Source organism: Pagrus pagrus (assembly GCF_965226575.1).
Source record: "Pagrus pagrus genome assembly, chromosome: 19".
NCBI lineage: Eukaryota > Metazoa > Chordata > Actinopteri > Spariformes > Sparidae > Pagrus > Pagrus pagrus.
Window position 1 is genome coordinate 21565303 of NC_140203.1, and position 24915 is coordinate 21590217.

At 40.2% G+C, this 24915-nt stretch overlaps 1 protein-coding gene across 7 annotated transcripts; it reads right to left on the reverse strand.

Annotated features, from left to right (window-relative positions):
* Positions 1-64: 64 nt before the first annotated feature.
* On the reverse strand, positions 65-21592 carry akna (AT-hook transcription factor). 7 transcript variants are annotated; one of them, XM_084383584.1, is made up of 23 exons: positions 21499-21592; positions 14582-15195; positions 12811-13573; positions 12402-12705; positions 11015-11089; positions 8156-8312; positions 7792-7892; positions 7637-7696; positions 7441-7559; positions 7155-7326; positions 6238-6389; positions 5922-6086; positions 5390-5630; positions 4687-4793; positions 4273-4511; positions 4033-4183; positions 3384-3521; positions 3140-3279; positions 2804-2929; positions 2474-2590; positions 2214-2309; positions 1825-1951; positions 65-1546 (listed from the first exon to the last, which is right to left on the reverse strand). In XM_084383584.1, exons 2-23 carry the CDS (start codon positions 14955-14957, stop codon positions 1294-1296), a joined length of 4179 nt encoding a protein of 1392 aa, XP_084239710.1. In that variant the 5' UTR covers positions 14958-15195; positions 21499-21592; the 3' UTR covers positions 65-1293. The 7 variants fall into 7 exon arrangements, with proteins under 7 accessions (XP_084239710.1, XP_084239709.1, XP_084239713.1 ...); XM_084383583.1 differs by lacking the exon at positions 21499-21592 and adding an exon at positions 21373-21472; XM_084383587.1 differs by lacking the exon at positions 21499-21592 and adding an exon at positions 21187-21318 and having other exon boundaries at positions 5922-6026; positions 6361-6389.
* Between the last annotated feature and the right edge of the window lie 3323 nt (positions 21593-24915).

The following is a 24915-nucleotide window of genomic DNA, read 5'->3' on the forward strand; positions in this document are numbered from 1 at the left end:
GTTTTGAATAATATATTTTTCTTTTTGTAGTTTCTTTAAAAAAAAAACAACAGGAAAATTCATCAATTGTTAATTTCCATCTTTATTTGGCTTCTTAGGGACAACTGAAAAGATTCCCTGCAAAATATTTAAGACCTACAGTTTGACAAACAGTGGTACAAAAGTAAAAAAGGATTAGAGGTTAACAAAAACAGAATTCACGTAAAAACATCCACAGGTCTATGGTCTAGGGGATTTCTACTAAACATGATGCATAATTCCATCTGTAAAAATAGTCTTATTCCTCTGTATGTGTTGGCTGTTCTGTCTTTATATATATGTAGATACAGACCTTCTGAAGGCCTTTGGTGTATGAATATTGGCTCCACATAAAGCTGCTCAGTTACAGTAGACTTAGTTGTCCAGCTCATACGGTTAGACTTACAAGCTTATGATAAAATACTGTACAAAACTTCATTACAAAACTCCACAGTTAAAAATGCGTAGTGTATACATACAAAGTAGACAACGGGGTTGAAGCGGGCTAATCTTGAGGGTATCCAGCATCTCAGATCCTTGATGAGCACACATCATTATATTTTAGAGATAAATTATGATGTTGACCATTTATAAAATAGATCCATGGTGGTCTCTTAAATGACCATCCAAAACGTACTCAGTCACAGCAGGTGCAATGAGTGAGTGCATTTGATTTGCAGTGCAGCGTGCAACTGTAACTACAGGAAAAAATAGTTCATACTAATGAAACTAAAATAACACTGAAATCTTGAACGTACCTTTAGACTTACACACTAGAAAAGATTAAGAGAAAAAATCTGCATGATCAATAACCACAGTCACATGATCAATAAATAGCTCACGATAACGCAATACAGCTGCCGTATAACGACAGCTGTTACTTCATATGTCCAGTGAAGAAGAAACTAATTTCTATACTCCATCGGTTTGAAAATCAATATGATCAACATTCTTATCAAACTGATCTACAGTACTACAACATTTTAGAAAGTATGTCATTTCAACGTATGCCAGCACATCTTTTGAAACAATATTATGTCTGTTAAAGAAACAAAATCATGTTTGGCCACCTGAGACGTAAGTATTGCCACAAAATTATGAAAAAGGCTGCAAAAGAAGATTCAGCGACAGTTTTTTCTGAAGTTGATAAGAAGAGATTTATATTTTGTATTCACTCATTTTGTATGCACTCACTCCTTTCAGCTCCTGATGACGTCTACAGCCTCATTCTGCCGGTGTTCAAGTTAATATAGCAGCCTGTGGAGTGAGTTCAGGCTAGTAGCTGCAGGACTGAGTGAGCAGCTCCTGGTAGTGCAGTCCAGCCGCCAGAGAGCGAGCCATGTGCCCAGAGGTGTGCTTCATGTGCCGAGCTGCTCTGATGGCTCTGTTCAGAGAGGTGTCCGTGGAGCGCTGCTTGTCCACGGACAGGGAGCGTCTTGTCCTCCCCCTCGCCTCCTCGCGACCTCTGACACCTGACGATGTGCCAGTGTTGTTGCTAGGAGATATGTAGAGGGGCGTTGAGTACAACCTGAAGAGAGGGTAAAGTTAATGACAAAAAATGTACTGTGAAAGTTCAGGTGAGACTATGACGGAGAAACAGAACGTACAAAAACCTGCGTCACGTAGCTGACATACAATTATATTTCCTTTTTTCCAAGATGCTATTTCAAAGTGTATTCTCCTCATTCATATGAAATGGATTTTTGAGGAAATGGGACAATAAACAACACTGAGCGAGAAATAACTTTAGGTTTATAGACCACTGGAGGAAATCAACCACAGGAGGCGAGATGGCACGTTACTTACAGGAGTGGTGGTGAACACGCTGGCATGTACTGCAGCAGTGTAGCTGGAGCTGCAGCTGCAAAGTGTCTGCTCCTCGTCGCTCTGTCAGGGGACGTGGCTGGTTGGCGGCTGGTGTGTGGGGGGGAGTCTGTGAATCAGAGAGCAGGTCAGGAGCTCCATTAACACTTCTGATAATTAAACTCATTTCTTTTACTGCAGACTGAACTGAGTCATGTGCTGAGCACAGTGACTCTGCAGAACTTTGTGCTGCTGATGCTGGGCAACAAACTCATAGATTACATCATCGACAACACAAAGAGCAAAGGCCTGGAGTATAAAGCTATAACTGCCCACACTTCTTTACTGTATTAGTAAGCATTCATGCTCTGTAGTGCGTCTGTGTCTCTAACCTGGCTTAATGCTTGTGTACGGTTCAGGGCGTCCACAGACAGGACAATGAAGACAGCAAGAGGAGTGAGTCGGCTCTTTGTTGCCACCAAGTGGCCCTGATAGCAAAAAACAAATACAAGTAGGCTTTAAGAAGGCTGAACAACAACTTGGACAAAGCTGGACAAAACTGCAACACTGGTTTCTAATTAATTAAAACAAGTGGATTTGAGCGTCTTTGCGTGACACAAAGAAGGAAAGAATACATTTTGAGCCTCGTTACCTCCAGCTCGGCCCCGTTGACGTGACAAACACTGAGGACAAAGAGGAGCTTGTTGACTTCTGCTGTCAGGTTCATCTGCTGTCTCACACACTCGTACAGACACACCAGGCTGCTGCCCTGCAACACAAACACACTCTCCAGCATTGTGGACACAATCTGTTCTGGAAGATTTCTCCATGCATATAGCCGCGTCATTCCAAGCAATTACAGAAGGACAAAATACTACATTACAATGAAATAAAGTGAATCAGATAACTGCTTGCTTTTCTTGCAGTTCATTTATTGCTCAATCACACATATTGGGGGTCTTCCTGGGACGGATGTTCTTACTGGGGTGTGTTCTGCTGCTGACAGTATGTGTGTGTGAACAGGAGCTGTCTGGTGCTGCAGCGGATGTTTGAGTACATCTGGACACCAGAGGCGGAGGCTGAGGTGGAGAGGGCTCTGAAGCTGTCACTGAAAACAAAAACATTACATGTATCAAATGATATGCTATTGTTAAAAACAAATGCTTTCTTAGCATCTGATACTTGTTTATTCACGTTGTCCTTCAATAGAGGAAATAATCTAAACATATGCTTGTGGTATAGACTGGGTTTTGGATCACTCAAGATCTTTCAAGCAAAGTTCTGAGTTAAGGGTCAAGAGTAACTCAGATGAACTCACAAATTTCAGGCTTTGGTCTTTGTCTGTGAACAGAAGATGGTCTCTTTCTGGCTGTTCTTCTCAGTGTAGACTCATCAAGCTCATCAAGCGTCTGTCTGACTCTTCTTCCCCTGCTGACCTCGCCACGTCTATCCCCAGACCTAAGCAATGGTAGAAAGACCAAATAAAGTACAAGCTAAAGTAAAAAAGCAGATCATTGGTCAGCTCTATCCTGTAGCTTCACGCCCTGAAGATAAAAAACAACCTGACACGAGGTGTAGAGGTGTTCTGCAGCACTGAAGGAGCTGCTCTCACAGTGCTCGGAGGCTTCATATTACTTCGACAGCTTTCTAGTCCCTCCCTCAGTCTGGTCACCTCGGCCTGCAGCGTCTGGATTGCCTCGCTACAAAACACACAAACACAAAAGCGTTTAAATAGGCACAAAACAATCCAGTTGGAAGTCACGTTTGCATGTTGTACACATATTTTGTTTCTTCACCACCACACACACACCAAGGTCAAACAATAGTACAATCCTGTAAATGTGACCACTAAAATGCTGCACTGTGAAAATAATCAGGTGACCAAATTGCCATGAGTGCAGGTGTCAGTCCAAACAACCATACACACACTCTTTGCAAGGGTCATGCAACACCACACCATGCAGGAAACAATACCTCCTAATATGCAACCACATTCAATAGCAGCCGACTCTGTAATAAAATACACGATGACAGAAACATTAAGGATGGTTCAGCATCTCATGAGATGTTTGACTTGATGCTGTGAGATAAATTAACAGGAGTTAATCATTTAAAAAATATTTATATTTCCATCCGGGAGTCTCTGCAGGAGACATAAAGCTGGCCCTGTTTGCACAGCTATCAGCACTGCAGCTGCTGCTACACACTCACTTGCGATTGGCCACCTGACTGGAGCTCAGTGCTTGGAGAGAATCGCCATGGTGACGCCGCTCATTGGGGGAGGAGCTTTGGCTGGAGCTGTGGAGGGGACTGATAGAGTCTGTGTATCGGTCATTCTGTCCGTCTTCAGACAGAGAGTGACCTGCACGGACAGAAAGGTTTAATGAATCAGAATGTTTTAAGAGTTACTTAAAAACTGTCTCAACTGATGGACAGAACTTGGAGACTCACTGCTGCCACTCTCCAGCCCAAACTCACTGGTCTCCCTGTCGGCCCTGCTTCGTTCTGTCTGACTGACCCGGCGCTGTGGAGAGCAGGAGAAGGTGCGTCCCCTCCGCCCCTGTCTGCTTCTCCTCAGCTGCTCAGGGGCCTTAGCTGTGCGACTGCGTGCCGGTGAAGAGGCACAAGATGGTGCTGAGACGAGGCCTGTCTGAGGCCTCCCAGGTTTCCCATCCTGACGCACAGCAACACTGTCACAAGATGGAAGAAAATTCAGATGTACAATGGCAGATTAGGAATGGTCTGTGTGTGTGTGTGTGTGTGTGTGTGTGTGTTTGTAACAGCGGTGGGGGATGGCACACAGGGTAAAATTTATAGTGCAGTAAATCTGTGTGGAGGCACAGAAGCAGAGTTGGACTAGCTCACCTCTCTGACGCCCTCTGGTGGAGAGGACTGTGAGCTGCTGCAGGAGTCAGACGGCTGCTCTCTGAACCAACAAACCCACTGTCCGTCTCCGGGGAGATGATCCCATCCTGGTCGACACAACACAGAACAAACGTTATGCAACATTTACCTTTACACTCTATGTAGACACAGCGTTGTTTTTATTACTAGACAGCTTTTGTGGAATTAATAAATCATGTCTTTTAATGCAAAAATATGTCTGTTTTTTAATTAGGGGTGATCTGTCTTATACTTCATCAGTGTGCTTTTGATGTTTTATCAGATAAAAAAAGAAGCTGTAACACTGCCTTTAAGAAGAAATTTCTGATCACATAGCAGTAGTTTTTGGGCAATCAAATCTTATTAATCTCAGATTATGCAAGTGTACATACTTGGGAGCTCACTGTTTCGCCTTTTTAACATTGTTTTAATCTTTTCTTTTAACATTTTTCTTAAATTTAAAGAGTCTCTTAACACAAAGTATGCAAAATTGTAAATGTGCAATTATTTGTGTAGCTGTAGATTTTGAGTCTTACAAAAGCATTCAGTAAAACCTTCTGAGGCCTAGATTCTACACACCACAGACCCTGTTGTTAAGCTAATGCTAATGCTAATCATGCCACACTCGTGAATTAAATTAATTTAAAATGAATGACAGACTGTTATTTTACAAAAACAAACTGACCTGAGAAAGCACTCTGCTGCTTCCAGTTAGGAGTTTGGAGTTTCTCCTCTGCGATGTGTTGATGTCTCCCAGACTGCTCAGGCTGCTGCTGTGGGACTTTCCCACCTCTAACCTTCTGCTGCTGGTAGGATCAATGGGGAATGTGGTGGACTGGCTGGAGGCCCTGCGTGAAGGAGGACTGGTCCTGCTGGTTTGCTGTTTGCTCGTGCAAGGAAGAGGAGAGTCCACATGGTCTGATTTCCTGTCAACAGAGAAGTACTGTACTGAGACTGTATGACAGTGGAAGAAGATATAAGCATCCTCTCAAAAAATGACAGTGTAATTATTTATTTCTTATTTCATCAAGAAGATGGCTGAGGTAGCAGCATTATTTTACCTTTCAGAATTAAAATAATTATACTTAGACATTAAAGTAAATATAATATAATATTATATCATTAATATTATTAACACTGACTCTGTAGAGCTACAACAAAAAACAAAGCATTACATTTAACCGAAGCTCATCTTGTTGGCTTCTCTGAGGACTAACCTCTGCGGAAGACTCTTCTGCACATCCATGCTTCCAATTCCTTGACTCTGTCTCTCCTTCTCCTTATGCAAGGGCTGCATGTTGGTTCTTACAGCAGCAAGAAGGGGAGCTCCTTCTCTCTGGCCGTGGTCTATACGTTTGGGAAGTTCCTTGAAGCTTTGGTTGCTAAAGAGAAGGAGGAAAAACATTGAGATTGTGATAGTGAGCGAAAGTATCAAAGCATTTTGGGTAATATCTCCTTACATAAATAAATCTCCCTACACAGCAAAAATACTGATCAAAATGAATAATTTAAAACACAAAAATCTCCACTTACTGATCTGCAAAGTCTTGTTCCACCCACCTGTGTTCATTCAGAGGACTGAGGTCTAGAGAATTCAGAGTTTCTTCATCACTCTCTTCACTGACTGAGCTCACCTCCACCGCTGCTGCCTGTCCTGGATCAACCATCGAAGGCTCAGGTGGGTACTAGGAAGTAGAAGTTAGCTCATTGTATCAAATCTGATGTGGCAGCATTTGCATCGTCAAATGATTCAAATTTCCCACAAACAAAAACAAAAGCCCCAAGATATTCAATTTACAATGATACAAAACAGAGAAAAGCAGATAATCCTCTTATTTAACAAGCTGGAACCAGCAGATGTTTGGCATTTTTACTTTATGGATGATTAAATCATTAATTTATAACAAAAAGAGGAAAAATAGGTCATTTGCTATGAATAAAAACAGTTTTAGTTTTAATTTTCAATTCAAGGCAATTTTATAACAGAGAATGATGAATTCCTAGAGAACAGACTTCCCCTTCACGATTGCTAAAAGGGTTTATTTGAGGAGCACAAAAAGGGGTAACTAATGATTAAGTAATTAGCAATGAATGAGTTTTTACTAGTTTGTGCAACTCAGCTGGTTAAGAGTTAATTATGAACAACTCATGAAGAAAGTAGTTGTTGTTTTGATTCACAGAGACTCATTTTGTCCTTAGCAACTACTCACATTTTTGTGAAGTGGGTTGTAAAGTATGACCCAAAAAACAGTACATAGTATTGTTTTCCAAAGGTTGGTCTCTGTGGGTGTATACAACATTTACAAATATAATGTATATCTCCTGTTGTATATATTTCTGTTCAAACAGTCTACAGAGTTTCACACTAAATCCACATGTACAAATGTTAAATTTATTTTATGTACAGTTCAAGGACAGAGTGCATTGATAAACAGAGCTGTTGATGGTACCTGTGGTTGTCTCAGGATTTCTCCCCCATCAGAGGGGACAGATGGAGAGATGGGGAGAGGAGTTGAAGGGGAAGGACTTTTACAGGTGGGCTGCTCCTGTTGCATCTGTTCCACCTGCTCCTTCAGCTCATCCATACGCAGCCCACACTGGAAGATCAGCCCCTCCAGCTCCCTGATACAAACACAAACATACAGACAGAAACAATAAAAAGAGCAGAAACAAATGAGTGCACAAAAGCACTTACTAAAAAATGCAAATTATACCGTATGTGGACAGCATTCTCACCGTTCAGGGTCAAAGTGGCTGATTTCTGCTCCTTGTTGCTGCAGGATTTTGTGCTCATCCCTCGCTAACAGGTAGCCCCTTTCTAAAGAGTCGAGCCCCTCAGCGAGCTGTGAGACACCCTGAAGAGGAGTGATGGTTCAATGGAGGTTATTCTTCTGAGCAATTACAATTTTAAACCGTGAGCTGGTGTTCTTACCTTCACCTCTTCTAAAGGTTTGAGTTTCTTGCACTTTAGAAGATCCTCAAAAGTCTGCAGCTGAATGAAGAAAGCAGAAACCTTTATCTCTGATAATTTACATCAGTCACATAGATTTTCATCCCTGTTAATAGTTTTAATAGCTGCTGCTTTACCTGCTGGAGGAACTTGTCAGCCTGAATGTAGAGAATCATGGCCAGCTGCTGTCCCACCTGAGGTACTGGGCTTCTTGTTGAAGCACCGGCTGATGAACTTCCTGTTCATTAGACAGACAGGTGCAGAAGAAGAAACAGTTACTTGATGCAAATTGTACAGAATGATGCAACCTTAGTGATTTGTTTGGATGGGCATGTCAATACAAATTTATCAGAGACAATATTAAATCATCAATCATTAAATCATAAATCAGGAGAGCAGTGTGACTCAGACGGTTAAGGGAAAGCTGATTCATTGATTAGATGATGTATGAAACATTGACTTTGACAACAAAGAGGTAAATATTGAATAGGAAGAATGTACTCTGAGGAGTGCTGTGTCCGTTTGAATGAAGACAGGCAGAGTTGGTCTCTGCTCTCTGAGCCTGAGGAAAATCCAGCATCATGATCCTTGAGGCCCTCTGGTTCAGTCCTGACTGCACAGAGTGGCCGGGCTTCGGAGGGTCAGAGTACAGCTTCACCTGGTGGAGTGATGAAGGATAAGAACACACACGATCATGATCCATCCATTAGGGCAGCACAACTAATCAAGTGCAATATCCAAATTGCAGAAGCTGCAATTTAGTGATGAAGGTTAAATGAATGACACAACAGCATTATAGTGAAGTACTGTGGTGCTGCAGAGATGCCCTGGCCTACAAATCTTTTTCTCCAGATGTAAGAAACATGTTTGTTAGGTACAGACTCTAACAAATGTCACATCTTCATGATTATAATGTGATACAATAATGATTATGCCTGCTAATCATGAATTATATCACTTTCATAACCTGTCACATTAGTCAGAATCTGATTTTTTCCCGTCCACAAGAATTCCTTTTTTGTTTGGCTCTTTATTGTTTATAAAACAACACACTGTGATGCCACAACATCAGGTAGGTCATATCAATGCAGTAAAGACTAAGTGAAGTTGAACTGGACTGTGTGATAAAGGCGTTAAACACATACTGGCTGTTTGCCCTTCCCTTCTCTGTCAACATACACAGAGAATTAATGAAAATGAGAACGAATGGACGCCCCTCTATAATAAGCCCTCTGAGCAGTAAATCATATCGACCTTAAACTGACCTCAACAGCCCCTTTAAAATCACACACACACACACACACACACACACACACACACACACACACACACACACACACACACACACACAAAAGGGGGAACAGCTCAGTGCTTTTTTTCACATAATGAGACACTGACTGTAGGGTACTTTATTTTTATGTCTACTATTACTTTGAGGTTGATTCACATTTATTGTACAGTTAAGAGTCAAAATACTAAAAGGTGGGACAGAAAGACGAAATGAACAAAACTAAGATCATGAATCAAACTAGAACCCATCACGTCGCTGATTAAAATAATGTACGTTGAGCCTGTAATGTAAAAATGATGGCATTCCTTGATTCAACCGTCCAAAGATGAGAAATAATCTGACATTACATTTCAGTGTAAAGCCACTCCTCCCACCCCGCCTGTGTGATGTAACATGTGCAGGGACGGGGAGACAGATGGTGCTTCAGTGTTGTGGTGGAGGAGATGGAGGAGAGGCGGAGAGCTCTGTAAGCTGATTTTAATTGGTGCTGATTGTGGAGCACTGTTGCTCCAACAGAAGTGGGCCAATAATTCTTACAAGGAGCTACTTCACGACTCTCCTGTCTCTCCTCCTCCTTCATTTCTCTCCCCTCCTTTCCTCTCCTGCTTTCCTGAGATTGCTTATCATTTGTTCTGATGTACTGTAGCGCTCTGCCTCCCTGTGCTGACAATGTCTGGGCTGGTGGATCACAAACAGGAAATAAATATTTGAATATAAATTTGAAATGAAGTAATTATCATCTGTAGCTTTACAAATGTCCCTTTTCAAACAAGCATTCATTAGATCTTTATTTTAAAAGTAATCATGTAATAATTCTATTGTTGTGTATTTGATCACTATCATTATTAATTTATTATTTATTACATTATTTTATTTATATCTTGATACTAGAATCCCTTTAATAAGACATGTATCTTGGTCAAGGTATCTTGACACTACACATAGTGCGGCAGGAATGAGTCATAAAACCTGGAAATAAGTCAGCAGTTCGCACTTCCGGTTCTCTCATCTTAAAGTCAAAGGGTTTGTTCAATGCCTTTTTGTTTAGATGAATGAAATGAGGTCTTCGTTTAACAAAAGCTCAAGAGATTTTCACATTTTGTTCTAAATAAAATACTACGGTAAATACTCCACAAGTGTGTTTAGTATGGTGTGGTGCGACAATTAGTGGTGGTGACTTTGAAGTCATGAGACCCTGATGTAGTTCATTTATAGCCTAGCATTAGCTTTCTACTTCTGCAGATTTCATTTACATTTATCACAAAAGTGGTGTTAGTATCGTAAACTTGTGTTTGCTACAGAGCTTCCTTCTGCAGTAATCCAAAATCCAAAAATACAGCATCCCTGCAGTACTCCACAGTCTGTCTGTTTAATCAGTGGTTCATGTTTGAGTTACTAACTTAGAGCAGCATAACAGATGATTGTGACTGAATGCTAAAAGTATTACCCACCACATGCAGAAAAACACACACAAAGGGACAACTGAGATCAGCTGGAAGAGTTTGGTCACAAGAGGATCTTCTTTATGGTTGACTGTTTGTGGCCTGAGGCCTTGGTGGATTTTAAAAATATATATACTGGACTCTCTGTGCCACCCTGGATTTTATTCTGTGTATTGTATAGTACAGGGTGTGCAGAGTGCCTTTGACTAAAAGGTTATAAAAACACACAACAGTAGCTGTGTATGATGCCTCTCACAGAGATCAAATGGCTGATCAGCGTCACATTTCAAACACTTTTGGTTGACATGACTCATGAAATAATAGTGTTTTCACTGCCGTTCCTTCTTTAATAAAAGCCACATTTTTGCAGAGGTGCGTCTGGTATTTCTGCTTAACATTCATATTGTCTGTCTCACGAAATTAACAAAATAATGTATTCACAATGTTTGAGAGAATAAACTGTCCATCATTTTGAAGCTTTCTCTTAACATGGAGGTGTTATAGTCCCTTAAAACTGAGCCAATGATAAATCTGTATGCCACCAATGTGTACTATTTTTTTAGAACCCTGGACTATTGCTGACCATTAGATAGAGACAAATTATAGCTGGATTTCTAGATTTATTACCTTGGCTTCCAGACGCAGACGATCAATGGTGTTCTCTGCTTCAGCGTACTTAGTCAGCAGTGTCCTGTAGTCCTCCTACAGCGAGAGGAGAGCGAGAGGAAATAAGAAGTAAGATGAAGGACAGAGAATAAAAAGAGTGCAAAATGAGAGCATGAGGTGAGAAAAGAAGGGAGGAATGAAATTTAGGGACGAGAGCAAAGTCGGACAGAAAAAAGAAGAGGGCTGTGAGAATGGAGAAGGAGTCACAAATTATTCCGTCTAATTCATAAATCTGTCACAAATAAACACAATAGATCAAAAATATATGCACACCCCAGGGCTGTTTATTGTTTGGGCCCCCAGTTCCAATTCAGTCAAATCTTAATGACACAGTAAACAAAGACATTTCAGACAATCTTGTGCTCAGTTACACAGTTTGTGTAAGTAAGTCTGCACTGAGCCAAAGACACAATTTACTAGTATTTTGATAAAATCAGGGTTCTCACACCTTCTGAATCATCAAATTCAAGGACTTTGCAGGCCAAATTCCCTCAAAATTAAAGACCCAAAACGATATTGTTTGAGACACGGATCGAGGTTAATTATTGTTACAAAACTGAGAAAGGGGCTCGAATATGCTGTGTTACAGTGATGGCAGAAACAGTGTGACACACACATGCAGACAGAGGAACATAGCGTATTTACTAACGATAAGTACAAAAAAATATCAAAAGAACTGCTACTTTTATTGTTGCACAAAACACATACAGTTTAGTACTATCAAAGGCCAATGTCTATTTATGTCTATTTTCAAATACTACAAAAACACCAACAAAGATTTCTAGGACCTTTACCCTTGAAAATAAAGAAAAAGGTTGGGAACATGTGAGAAAGCCTGCAACTGCCAACTGAAACTGTGTATCGTGAGCTCCTTGTTCATAGTTCTACACAGCATCATTCAAGTCTTGCAGGTTGTATCACTATCATGTTTGCTTCATGGCATCCTGCAAGACATTTTCAACTTTTCAATGCCAAAAAAGCCTAAGCCTACTAGACCAATCCATTGCTTTTAAGAGTGCATCTGATTTAAGCCGTTTTATTTTCAGCACTCTGGGTTGAGCTGCAAAAGGAGTTGGTGTCATAAAACCTTGTGCATCTGATGGAAAAAAGCATTTTAAACCTCATTTTGGGGCAAAGTCACAAAACTTTTGAGGCTGTTTTTCATCAGATTGGACTGGTGATTCCACACATGCAGTTATTTATGACAACTGAAAGTGAAGTTTTGGCGCTCTCTACATTCATTTAGAAAGGGGCCTGGTGTTGTAGGCCTGAAATAACTGCCCAGGGGTGTTGCCAATATGGTTGCTAAGTGGTGAGGACTTTGTTTCAGTCTCTACTTGTACAGTACCTGCAGTTGTTCGAGCAGTGTGGTGGCGTGCTGGGGGGATCTGAACTCCTGAGGCACCGTGAAGTCGGGGGCACTGGCTGGTAGTGTGTAAGAGTCTTGTGGGGCAGGAGAGCCATCAGGGATGTTGAGTAGGACTTCTTTCACAATGTCAGCAGGGGATTTAAACACTAAGGGGGGTTCAGGTGACAGGGAGTCCCTTTTGAAAGAGCGTCTGCTCTTGGGGGGCTTGTAACCACCTTTGGGAAAACGGACCTTGGGCTCCACGTTGGAGAAGTCTGGTGTGCGGTAACTCAAAGGTCCTTTACTGGAAATACAATACAATTCATAGTTAGTGTTGTTTATAAAACTGATGTATATATATTTTTTTAAATCAAGGATGGATTAGAGGGCGACAACATAATTGGCTCACCCGGGTTCATTCGCTTCAGCAGCATTACTCCTGGCTCTGGGTGTCCTCAGCTCTCTGTCAGGACTTGAGGTCTGATGTTTGCATTTTAAGGAGTCTGCCCTGACTGTGCTGAGGGAATCAGATGAATATGCAGCTTTAGGGGACTGCTGCCTCATCTTCCTTGGTGATGGAGTGGGCCGTTTGTCATGCTTATCTGACTTAAATGATCCTGTTGAAGGCCCATTATTTATCCCACTGTAATGATCTGATGTGACTTCAACAGAAATTGTGGATGCAGGCCGATTAGAGGCCCTGAGTTTTATATCAGGGCGAGGACTGGACTTGAGGCTTATGTTGCTCCTGTGTGAATCTGGAAGACTTTCTGTGAAGCTGATCTCTGGAAAAGTTTCAGCTTCAATCCCCGGGCAAGCAGCCATCTCCTCAGCAGTGAAGTGGAGGTGGGGTAAACTGGGGGCTGTGCCAGGTGAGGCAGGATGGGATGCTTGGCAGTGATGATTGGAGACTCCAGCAGGTTCCATGGCTCGCAGGTGAGCACTATAAGACGGCGAATAGCTTTCGGCCAAGCCGTTCGTATTTCTAAGCTCTCTTGAAGTGCTACTGTGTTCATTTTTCTTTCTCTTCAGGTCATTCCTCTTCCCCGCTTCCTCTCCATCTTTTTCCATCGCTGTCATGTCCAAGTATTTGTCCTTCTCAAGAAGGCACCCGATACCCTGCTCATCCTCATCCACCGCCTGTGCTGTTAAGCTGCCAATCAAGTCACCATCTGCCAGAAACATGTAGAGATCGGGAAATTTGAAGAAAGGGGACACAGAATAATATATGTGAGGACACACACATAGAGAATTTTCAGTAGAGTAGGAAACATCTTGCATTTAGCATTAAATTGAAATGAATAAGGGAGAAGAATAATTTAAAGATTTATTTTTTTTTTTTGTCAAATAGAAGCCACAAATCAGTACTCTAGGCAGAATATTTTTATGTCTTAGCCATGTGTGGAGGACATCTCAAAGGGGAAATAAATTATAGTATGTATAGTACTTTACAGCTAGACAATTTGAGATATTTTCATGTATTTCCCTACTGTTGCAGGAAGCCACCAGTGTTCTTTTATTTCTGCATGGAATGAAAATAAATAGACTCTTTAAAACTTGCACAAGTTGTGTTATCCATCACAGTGAGCATCAGAAGTGATGTACTGAGGGATTTCTTCTCTTCTTCTACTGTGTCGAATTGTAACCACAAACTATACATACAACGAAAATACAATAAAATATTTCAACCACACATTTGTCAATTTGACAGAAAAGTATGAAACTATTTTGACAACTGATTAACAGTTTAGGTCATTTTTTGAGCAAAGACAACAAGATGACACATATTCTGTTCTTCCAGCTTCTCAATTGTCAGGATTGCTATAGCTGTTTTTCTTTGTCTGATGTGATAATAAATTCTATATCTTTAGATTGTGGAGCGGTAGTCAGACAGTATAAGCAATTTGTTGTGTGCAGTAACCCTAACCCTAAACCTAACCTTAGAACTGATTGTGGGCTGGACGTGTAGAAAAAACTAAAAGTAACTGAACTATTATGACATTATTTAATGGTTTGTAAAATGGCTGTGATGTAGAGTATGAGAAAGTTGTAGTTCATGAGCACATATATGCAAAACAAGGGGTATGGTACGTTAACAGCATTAGTACAGCAACTAGACCATTATTGCTAAGAAATACTTGAGTCAAGGTTAAATACATAATACATAATCAAAGACTCACATGGTGACAGTATTTGCAAATCCTCTCCTGGTGATTCAGAGTGGGACAGATGTTCACTCAGGTTGTAACTCAGCTCCTCAGGTGGTGTATCCATCTCATGCCTATAAGGATCAGGCTCCTCCGAGTTGAGCCGTCCGGGGTAAAAGTTTGGATCACATTCTGCATCTTCCTCCAACTCCACATGCTCCAGTGCTTCCGACAGTCCAATGATGCCATTCTCGTCCATTTGGCTGACAAAGTCAGCATCCTTACCTGCCTGTTCATCATCATCATCCTCCCACAAATCCTCAGATATTACAGAGCTGCTGGGTGAGGTGCGGGCCGGGGCAGGGGTCCAGAAAAGAACCCCTGCTGTGGTGCTTTTTCTTGTCTCCATTCACCCTTTCAGCCAATTGTTGTCTCCTCAGTTACTGTCTCAGCCAGGCACAGGAACCTCCTGCATCTTTTCTTGTTGACTGGGCTCTGCAGTGAGGTGCACTTTCAAAGACATGGCTACAGACGTTTACAGATCGCAGGTCATGTCAGTAAGCTGCTAACAGCCAAGAGGTGCAGCTAAGGAGGACTCGTCGGTCTGTCTTCAGTTGAGGAAGAAGAGATCTCTTCGGATGAAGTTCCTGAAACAGGAAAAATCAGCAGCTGTTTAGTATCTAATCACAAAAAAGAAAAACATTAATGTTTCCAGGTTTTTAAATATGAATTACTTTGCTTTTTTGTCTGGTAGGAGAGTAAATTGAATATCTTTGGGTTTTGGACTGGTGGTCAGACAAAAAAATTTGAAGAATGAGCTCTAGAAAACTGTGATGCAGTACTGCACTACAAATAATTCATCAGAATTGACGCAGCAACTTTTTAAGTCAGAAATGACAGCAGTGCAGTAGTTCAGACCTGGCTGTTCATAAACTAATGGAATGATTTAAAGGTCGAGGAAGTCATTGCCCCTGTCCTTTTGACTCACATACAGCTGTTCTTCTCTGATCTCCACTCAGTTCTTAACTATGTGTCCCACTGCACACATTACATTTCCCATAAATACTGTGTGTATCATTCTGCAACAGGAGGAACTGCTGCTGAGTCTTAAGGGGACAATAAATGGATTAAATGCTCATCATAAGAAAAGACAATCATTTCAAACAAAAAGTCAATGCCATGCACGGTAATCAAAGAACAAAATATCAACTAAGTCATTTCTTAGTCATAAAAACCAAAATAAATCACACATAAACACGTAAGAAGACAGGTTGAAGCCTGGCTTATTAAACACACAACTGATTTTCATTCAGTCAGCCTTACCCTTCAACTATTTGGCTTCCATCCCAGTTAGATGCATCTCAGCAATTCTAGGTGAATTTGGTGGTCATATCCTGATACAATACTGTAAATTCAGCACAAATCACCCTCAAACTGCTTAAACTTGACACGGTATCACTTTCACTGCAGTAATGTGCAGTTGTCTTCAGCAGTGTCTTTGTGGTAGTGTCTGTGTGTTATTAAAGACAAAATAAAAGTCCCTTAAAAGGGTCAAAATAAATGTAGTTTAGATGATTAGTGTTGTTTTTGATTTATGTTTACAGGTTTTGTTATAATGTAGTACTGTAATTTTGATGCTATTAGTCAATAAATGTATAAGTCAGTTGCAAATATGTCAACCTGGGCTCTGTGAAATTGTGAAAATCAGTCTTTTAAACAATTATCTGAAATGTTATAAATAAAGATTAGTTTAAAAAAGTAATAAACAATTTAATTGATGAATGCATATGCTTTAGTTAAAGCCTTGAAATCACAACAAACGGCAACATACATACGTACATCATACCACTAAAAAATATATTCTATAAAAGCCAACAAATGTATTTTAATGCCTCTTCCTGTGTTACTTAATGTGTGTTATTTGAGTCATCATGCACTTGAATGTGGTAGTTGTGTTGATGTTACATTGTGTGTGAGGTGCAGCACTTAACAACTTGTTTCCAAGGTGACACAAACTCTGTTAATCTACACAACAGATAATCATTCATTTTATCGCCCCCTGCTCAAATCCTGGGCTATCAGGTTGCACCACTCAGCAATTATATTCTTTATCATATCATACATGTAACAGAGCTCGGATGAGACTGCTAGTTCAAGTCCCCCACGTATCTGCCTTGAGCTGCAACGCTCACTATGGCAACTCCACAACATGAACAAGAGCTGTGCTTTTTAGCGTCTGCAATAAAACATCTCTGACAAGTCTTTACACTCTGTGTCACAGCTACACAGTGCCCTGTTACAACATAATTCATGCATTCATACAAAACCTTTCAAAAACAACAAATTCTCAAATGTTTTAAAATTGCAATAATGTCCCATAATGTGATTATCATTTTGAAGTTTGGAATTTTCCTGAATGCAGGTACACTTTTCTGATGCAACATCACTGTGATGGTGGTTGACAAAGCGTGTGTCTTAGGGATCACACATGAATAAGCTATTTGGTAAGGTTTGCATTTACACTCTGCATTACACTGTTCTTTGAAGCAGTATATGCAGCCGACAGTTTTAAAAAAAGGCCCTTAATAAGTGTCTTCAACAGAGAAACTTGCTTTTAACTTAATGCAGTTAAATTATCATTTAAAATAAGCAGAAAGTTGAGTGCATTCTGTACAGTAGCACTCAGACTCTCATTAAGAAAAGTGGTCACTGTGCGTGTTCGCTTCTTTCATCAACATCCCAGATTGCTGCAAGAAGATTATCAGTCCGGTGCTTTAACAGTGGCTCTCTTCCAACACACAAACCTCTAACACACAAATCTGGACAGTATGTTTTTTTTGCTCACAAATCCACACACACTTCTGTGCCTTCACAGACACTTGTTTTGACTGTTACAAACAAACATGGGGCTCATTGTGTAGGACTAACAGACACACATCGTGCTCTCTCTACAACCCTTTCATACACAAATGAGCAGTGAGTCTATGCGCTGGCCGACATGGTAAACTCATCATGCATTTAAAGTAGACCACAAGGACTGAGAGCGCACAGCTCCGTGAATAAACAACTGAAGACGTACGGTACGTTGAGAAAAACAATGCCTTCAGAATAGATGGCGTTAGAGCTCATGGTATAATTATGATATTATTTATTCAGTTCCCGTTTCCTCCTCTAACACACAGGAATCTCCAGGGACTCAAGACGAGGTGTAAACTCTGAAAGAAGCCAAGAATGAAAAGATGTGCGGAACTGCGTTTGATTAAAACTTTATCCAGGGGTGAACAGTAACTAGATACATTAGCATTCAATACTTCAGTACAATTTTACTTTACTTGAATGTCTCGATTTCATGCAACGATATACATGTACTCGCTTACATTTTAGTATTTTAGGAAGTATTTATAGTATCTATATAGTTGCAGTTTACTTCGCAAATTAAGATCTTACTGCATTATGGTACTCAACTTCTACTTAAAGGGGCTCTGTGGAACTTATGCGCTGTGCTTGAAGCCAATCAGTTTATGTTAGCGGACTCCTGTTAGCATCCACAGGTATTACCGTTGGTGTTGCTGTCACGAAGACAACCGGATCGGACTGGTGATCCAGTCAGCCTTCATTTTCCTGGGAGATTTTGTGCCTGATAGCAGACAAGGTTGTATCGTGATACTGAGGTTTATCGGGAATCAATCTAAATGCCTACAGTGTCATTATTCTATCTACAGCCATTACATTGTACAATCAACATTTCCTTCATAATGAATAGTTAAACAAAAAACTTGTTTGTTGCCAGTTTAAGTAAAGGTTCCAAATGCTTTTTCTATTTCTGCATATAACCAGCAGTACCAGCTCTGCCAACTTTTACAAAACTATGTCAGTTTTGGGTGGTGCTGTGTTTCTCTCGCACACACAGAGACATGTTGGGCATTTACAGTGTGTGGACAGCAGTCACTAGATTTAGAACAAATGCAGAAGAGAAGCATACAGCAACAACAACAACAACAAACTTCTAGTGAAATCTAAGCAATTTCCAAATTTAGAAACTCACAATGTTTTCCATATTTGTTGAGCTTCTCTTTGGTGAGAATAAAGCAAAGAAACAACTCACCTGTCGCTCAGCTCATGCTCCCTGTTCAGTCCCGGGGGAACTGAGGATTTATCTCAGCTGCCAGATGGGGGGAATTAAGCTGATCTAAAGCCCTTACAGGGGGCTTCACACCGATTGTAAACAGACAATGATCATCAGCATACATCCAGGACAGGAGACTAGCTCAGCTCCTCACAGACAGAGAGACAGACAGACAGCAGCAGGGCTGTAATCACCTGACTGTCAGGTGAGCTAAGGCTGCATCCACGATGGACAGGTGGGGTGAAGGTGTAGCAGTAAGAGACAGAGAGAGACAAAAGAGATGGAGGGAGAATCTCTGCCAGGCTCTGCTGTCATTCTCAGTACTGCCAAACCTGTCAGACCCGCCAACAGGGACACTACATGGTGACACCGGCTGAATATTGAGCACAATGAACAGAAGTGTAGATGGAGCCCGAGCTACAGTGAGCTGTTCAGGACAGCCTAGTGACTAAGATATGAAAGCTAATCTGCTTAGGAGGCAGAGACAGAGCTGAGGACACAGCAGACACTGTGCAGAGGGGGACTGGTGACTGAATAAAGCTGTGCAATTGTTTAAAATACTCTTGAAATGGTTAGGTACATGATTGATTACTTGATAAAGAAAATTAATCAACAACGATCAACAATCAATTAAGTCATTTAACAAGCAAAACTGTCTCTGTTTCCAGCTTCTCAAATGTGAGGATTTGTTGTTTTGTTCTGTTCTGCATCACTGTAAATTCAATATCTGTGGGCTTTGGACTGTTGGTTGAACAAAATATGCAGCTTGAAATCGTGACCTTGGTCCTGGGATGTTGTGATGTGGACTTTCAATAATTTCTAACATTTTATAGATTAAACAATGTATATTTTGTTGCAAAAAACAAACAAACAAATCAACACATTAACCAATGATGATAAAGGTGTTTGTTGTGGCCTGGATTTTAAGAACGTTGACCTGCATTTTGTGTATGAAAGACACTACATTATAAATAAAGTTTATTAGTAATTACAAGATTTCTCAACTCTTTTTCTAAAAGTTTCAGAATTCAAATTTCCACTTCACAGCTACTGGAAAGTCCTTTTTTTGTCAACATCATAGAGGTCAAACATAATTTTCTCACAGTTATAAGTCTTGCTAAATATCTGTAAGGAAATAACTGCTGTAAGTGCAGCAATAACAGAATCATTTTTGGAAAACATCGATATGTGTCCTTAGTCCAGAGAATTAAAACTATAAGATCTTCTTCATTTACTCTTTGACCAGATATATCCTGATTTAAATAATAATTTGGCAATTTTAGGCTGTGTCTTGTGTGACTACTTTGTGTTCGTACAAACTAAACATTGTGGTTGAGATGTTCGGCATAATTTGTTAGATGGAAAGAGGGGGTTTGTAAGAAAATAAAACATTTCTACAGTATAGTCATCCTCAAATTGAGGTAATCAAAAAAAGTATGATTTATGTTTATACTAAATCGGCTGTTTTGAAAAAAATGTTATTGAGACCCTTCTTGACTGATGCATAAGTAAACTATACATACAAGACAGTTAAAAAGTAGCACTGAATTAAAATGTTAGGGAAAAATCTGGAAGGGAATTCCACCCACAGCAAGTTTACAGCGTATCCATCAGAGGTCACATTGTCTGTACAGATTGGTGCAGCCAGTTGGTTTTTCTGAGCTGCTACATCCAGTTTCCTGCACAGACCATGTGAAAACATCATGTCTTGCCCTGAGAGCCATGTGAGGAAACAAGCGAAGCCAACAGTCTCTTTCTGTTTCACAAGCAAGTGAGCATTAGAGAAGTATAGGGCCCATATAGGCTGTACACAGGCTGTTTGAACACATGCACCATGCTTTGCAACAACCAGAAGCTCCGGTAAATTGAACTCAAGATAACCTCAACACAGACTTGCTCAACAACATCCAAGGAACATCTGTAAACCAAGTCCAACCAGTCAGGCTGGTGGGCTGAGGAACACAGGCAGAGCAAAAGCATTTCTGTTGCACACATACATTTGACTGATGTGATGGGAAAGTAACTTTGATAACACTTGCATAAACAACACTGCATTGCAAACTTACCTGCTATAATAGATACATTTACTTCGTCGACTCAGCAGACAGAGTTTTCAATAGACTGACGCATAGAGGTTAGATTTCTCTGAGGGGTCGGTTGCCTTGAAAACCGCAAAACTTGCCAGACAAGACCCACCCGTGTCACCATGGCACACACCACAACAAACCACCGACTGTGAACAGGGTATTACACTGAGGTTTCCTCAGACACTTTAAAGACTACACAATCCTTAAACAACGACATTCAGCAACGTATTCGTATTTTATGAAGTGCGGAGTGTGTTAACGTTTGACAAACGGTTGTAACTGTAACGTTAAGCTAGCTAACGTTACTAAGTCAGTGCCAGTCTCTGAAGTTGGTCATCGTTGCCTTCACTTCGACCCACTATGGACATCAAAACAAACACAAACAGCCCACATTGAGATGGATTTCAGCTACGGAGTGTTGGTACCTTAATTCCGAAGGAGTTACATGAGTTATTTCCCCAAAGGAAGCCGACGTTTCTGATATTTATGAGGCTAATTATCAGTCTCGTGGAGTGTGGCACTGATTTTGGCTGGCAGAGTAACTATCTACCCGAAGCAAAACAATATGGGAAATTCTGAGACCTGAGTTTGATATTTCAGGCATTTCTTACCTTCTAACAGACCGGCTGCAACTCTTTCCTTTTCTCAAACAGTGGCCCTGACCCTAACGGTAACCTTTACTAATCTTAAGACAAATATAATCATTTAATTTGTGGAGTACGGTATGGTGATGTTACCTGACAGACGAAGCACAGGACAAAAAAATACCCATATACTCCTTGAAGCAAAATATGGAGTGGTGATTGGTCATTAGGCCGCTCAGAGGCGGGACTAGCGATTGATATTTTTGGGAATACAACAGGGGGCGGTAGCGGTTCAATGAAAGACCACAAGAGGGCGCCATTTCCCAATGTATCCCTCTCGTCCCACTGGAAGACAGCTCATCTTTTTCTCCCTATGTATTGGTCTAAGGGAGCAAAATTGCATTATTTCTTTATTAATTAAAAACGATATACATACACATGTACAGTAAAAGAGATACAAATGGCACAAAAAGGTTTAGATGAAGTTTAGAAAAAGTAGAGATAAACAAATTAATTAATTGAACAACAAAATTGTTAAGACATTGTGCAAGGGAAATAAAAATAGTACATTTTTTTTAAATGTTCAAATAGTTTTCAAACTTTTTAATTCTTTATCGAAAGTTTTAAATATATTGTGAAAAAAAAATCATAATTGAAACAACTGAATAACTTTTATAAACTCAGCTTCCTTTCCCTCCAGGCAGCACCTTTAAATTATGAAACAGCAAAAAACAAAATTTGCTCTTTCCTTTTTGAACATGACAGTGCCAACAATGTGGTGTTAAAGAACTTTGAAGAAAATGGTAGGCTGTAAAACTGTAGAAGCAGATTAATGCCAGTGGTTTAAGAATTACAGGTTCAGCAATTACACATGACTGTAATGTTTAGATGCTGGTAAAGATGTTCTAATAAGGCTACACTGTAGTGATGCAGATTCCACAGAACATCATTTAAATGTACAGCAAAACTTCAATCTTTTGGTTTCAGAACATATAATGCACTATTAGGTACAGTTAGGCCTTTAATAATACTGTAATAGTAAAAAAAGGTAATCCTGAATAGTAAAGCCTATCCGTCCTGGCAGACTACTTCATACATTATTGCTCTACTACAGTACAAATGAGAACAAAGTAATTTATGTCACCTAGAGGTCAATGATATGCAGATATTATTACCCCTCCACAACACCCCACGACAAGCTTTGTAATGGCTCAGTGCTCAAAGTAATTAAGAACAAAGCAACAAGCTTACATGTGGATGCAATAATAAGGGGCGCACATATCACAATAACACAGGATGTGTTCTAGAGATTTCATCATCATTTTTTATAGTTTCATGATCAGTTTTTAGCAATTACTTTCATTAGCATATTTTTTTATATTAAACTTAATGTCGTCTTTATCCTGGTTTGGTAAAATACATTTAAATCACATGTCAAATTGTAGAGGAAGTGGTTGAAACTGAACAAATAGAAACAGGAGAGGGAGGTGACACCAATCAGCCCTTTCTTATCTCAGAACATTCCTGCAATGATCTCTCTACCTTCACAAAGGGAAAACAGCAGATTGCTATTTGGCAGAGTATTATATGATCACTGGCACTGACCCAGAACCTGGTCTGCATGTCTCAGAGATCACTGCCTGAGGGGCTGAATCAGCCAGTCGTAGGCAGATCTGGTTGGCAGAGCCCTGTGTGTTCACATCTAACAGTTTTATACACAAACAGAGCCAAAGATGCTGCTGCACCAGGAAAATTACATGTCAAAGCTGTTTTCTGATGACTAACAAAATGAAATTTACCAAACAAATTCAACAATAAGTTAGCACCCTACAGAATAACCATCTTGGCGCAGTGCAGCCATCAGAAAAACAAGTTGGTGACGTGCAGATTTTTTTTATCATGAAATGTTTTAGAAGCAGCCTAGAGGCCCGGTTGGACGCCATACAGGTTAAGTCGATTTTAAATTAAGGCTGCAACCAATTACTGTTTTCATTATCTATGAATCTGTGGAACCTGTATGGCCATTTTAATTTCCCAGAGCCCAAATGAACGTCTTCACATTGCTGTCTAAAACCCAAATATATTAAAATTACAAGAATCTAAAACAGAGAATCGTCACATTTGAGAAGCTGGAATCATAAGATGTTTGGCAAATTTGCTCAATAAATGAATACATTTGAGTCAGTTTTATTTGTACAGCCCCAAATCATAAATAACAATTAGCCTCAAAGGGCTTTGCCATGCTCTAAACACAGAGTAAACACAACGCAATCACAAAGATTGAAAAAGTAACACAAAATCATTCACTGTTGCCGCTGTTGCTGTCAGTTGCCTGAAAACTCAAAAGTCCCATCACGTGCCTCTGGATGGGATGCTGTCCTGTCCAGCACCCCCTGCCTCTCACACACTGTTCACCACAGCTCCAGTGCGACCCCGAACAAGATAAGCGGTTTAGAAAATGGAACAATTCAGTTCAGTATTTTCCACTTACAATATGAAAGCTGTGCTTTTGTTGAAGTCTCGGTGAGTGCATTTTGCTGATGCTGCTGTATCTGTACTTTACAAAAGAAACAGCGATAACAAATCACGCTGAACTGAAATTAATCTATATGGAAAGGACAGGAGAAAATTGAATAGGAATGGAATAATGTGTAAGCAAAAGCGCAGGGTCGTCTCTGCCACATACAGCAGGAAACTGTTTGATTGTGTTGTTCCTTAAATTTTTGGCAAAAAGTATGCGGACGTTTGAACATTACACCAGTGTTATGATGATGTCATAACAGCCTCCGCTCCTCTGGGAAGACTTTCCACATCATTTTGGAACCTGGCTGCAGAGATTTGCTCCCATAAAGTCACAAAAGTATTAGTGAGTCCATGACTGATGTTGGGTGATGAGGTCACAGTCGACGTTCTCTTTCATCATACAGATGTTGGATGGGGTTGAGGTCAGGGATATGTACAGGTCAGTGAAGTTTTTCCACATCACTCTGAGAAAACAATTTATTTTTTAGACCCAGCTGCACACAGGGACATACTGTCATGATGAAAAAGGAGAGGGACAAACACTAACTGTCGTCATAAAGTTAGAGGCACACTGTCATCATAAAATGCAGCATTAGAGATTCCCTCCACACATTTATTAAGGCACACACACACAAAAAAACCCTCTAATGTGTCTGTGAGGTTTTTGCAGAAAAAAGTACGTACGTGAAACTACTACGTGAAAAAAAAAAAAAAATGGCCCCTATTCATTCTCCCTCATTAAACATTCCAGAATATATGCAAATAAGTTTCATTTCATACAAGTTTAAGTGCTGGACACAAGATGTCTCCTTCTTCACTAGAACTTTACATGAACCCTAATATTTCACAAATAATTAGAATAATAGCCCAAAGAGAATTAAAATATAATCCAAAAAAGAGAGTAGAGAGTATACAGATTCGTCCTGATCTGAATGAATTTTCAATCAGATCGAGAGGAGCGGTGTAAACCTTTGATAACCTGTTCAATAGGAAAATATTCATGCATGTAAACACCTAATCTAGTTGTTTCTCTCTGGTTGGGATGGG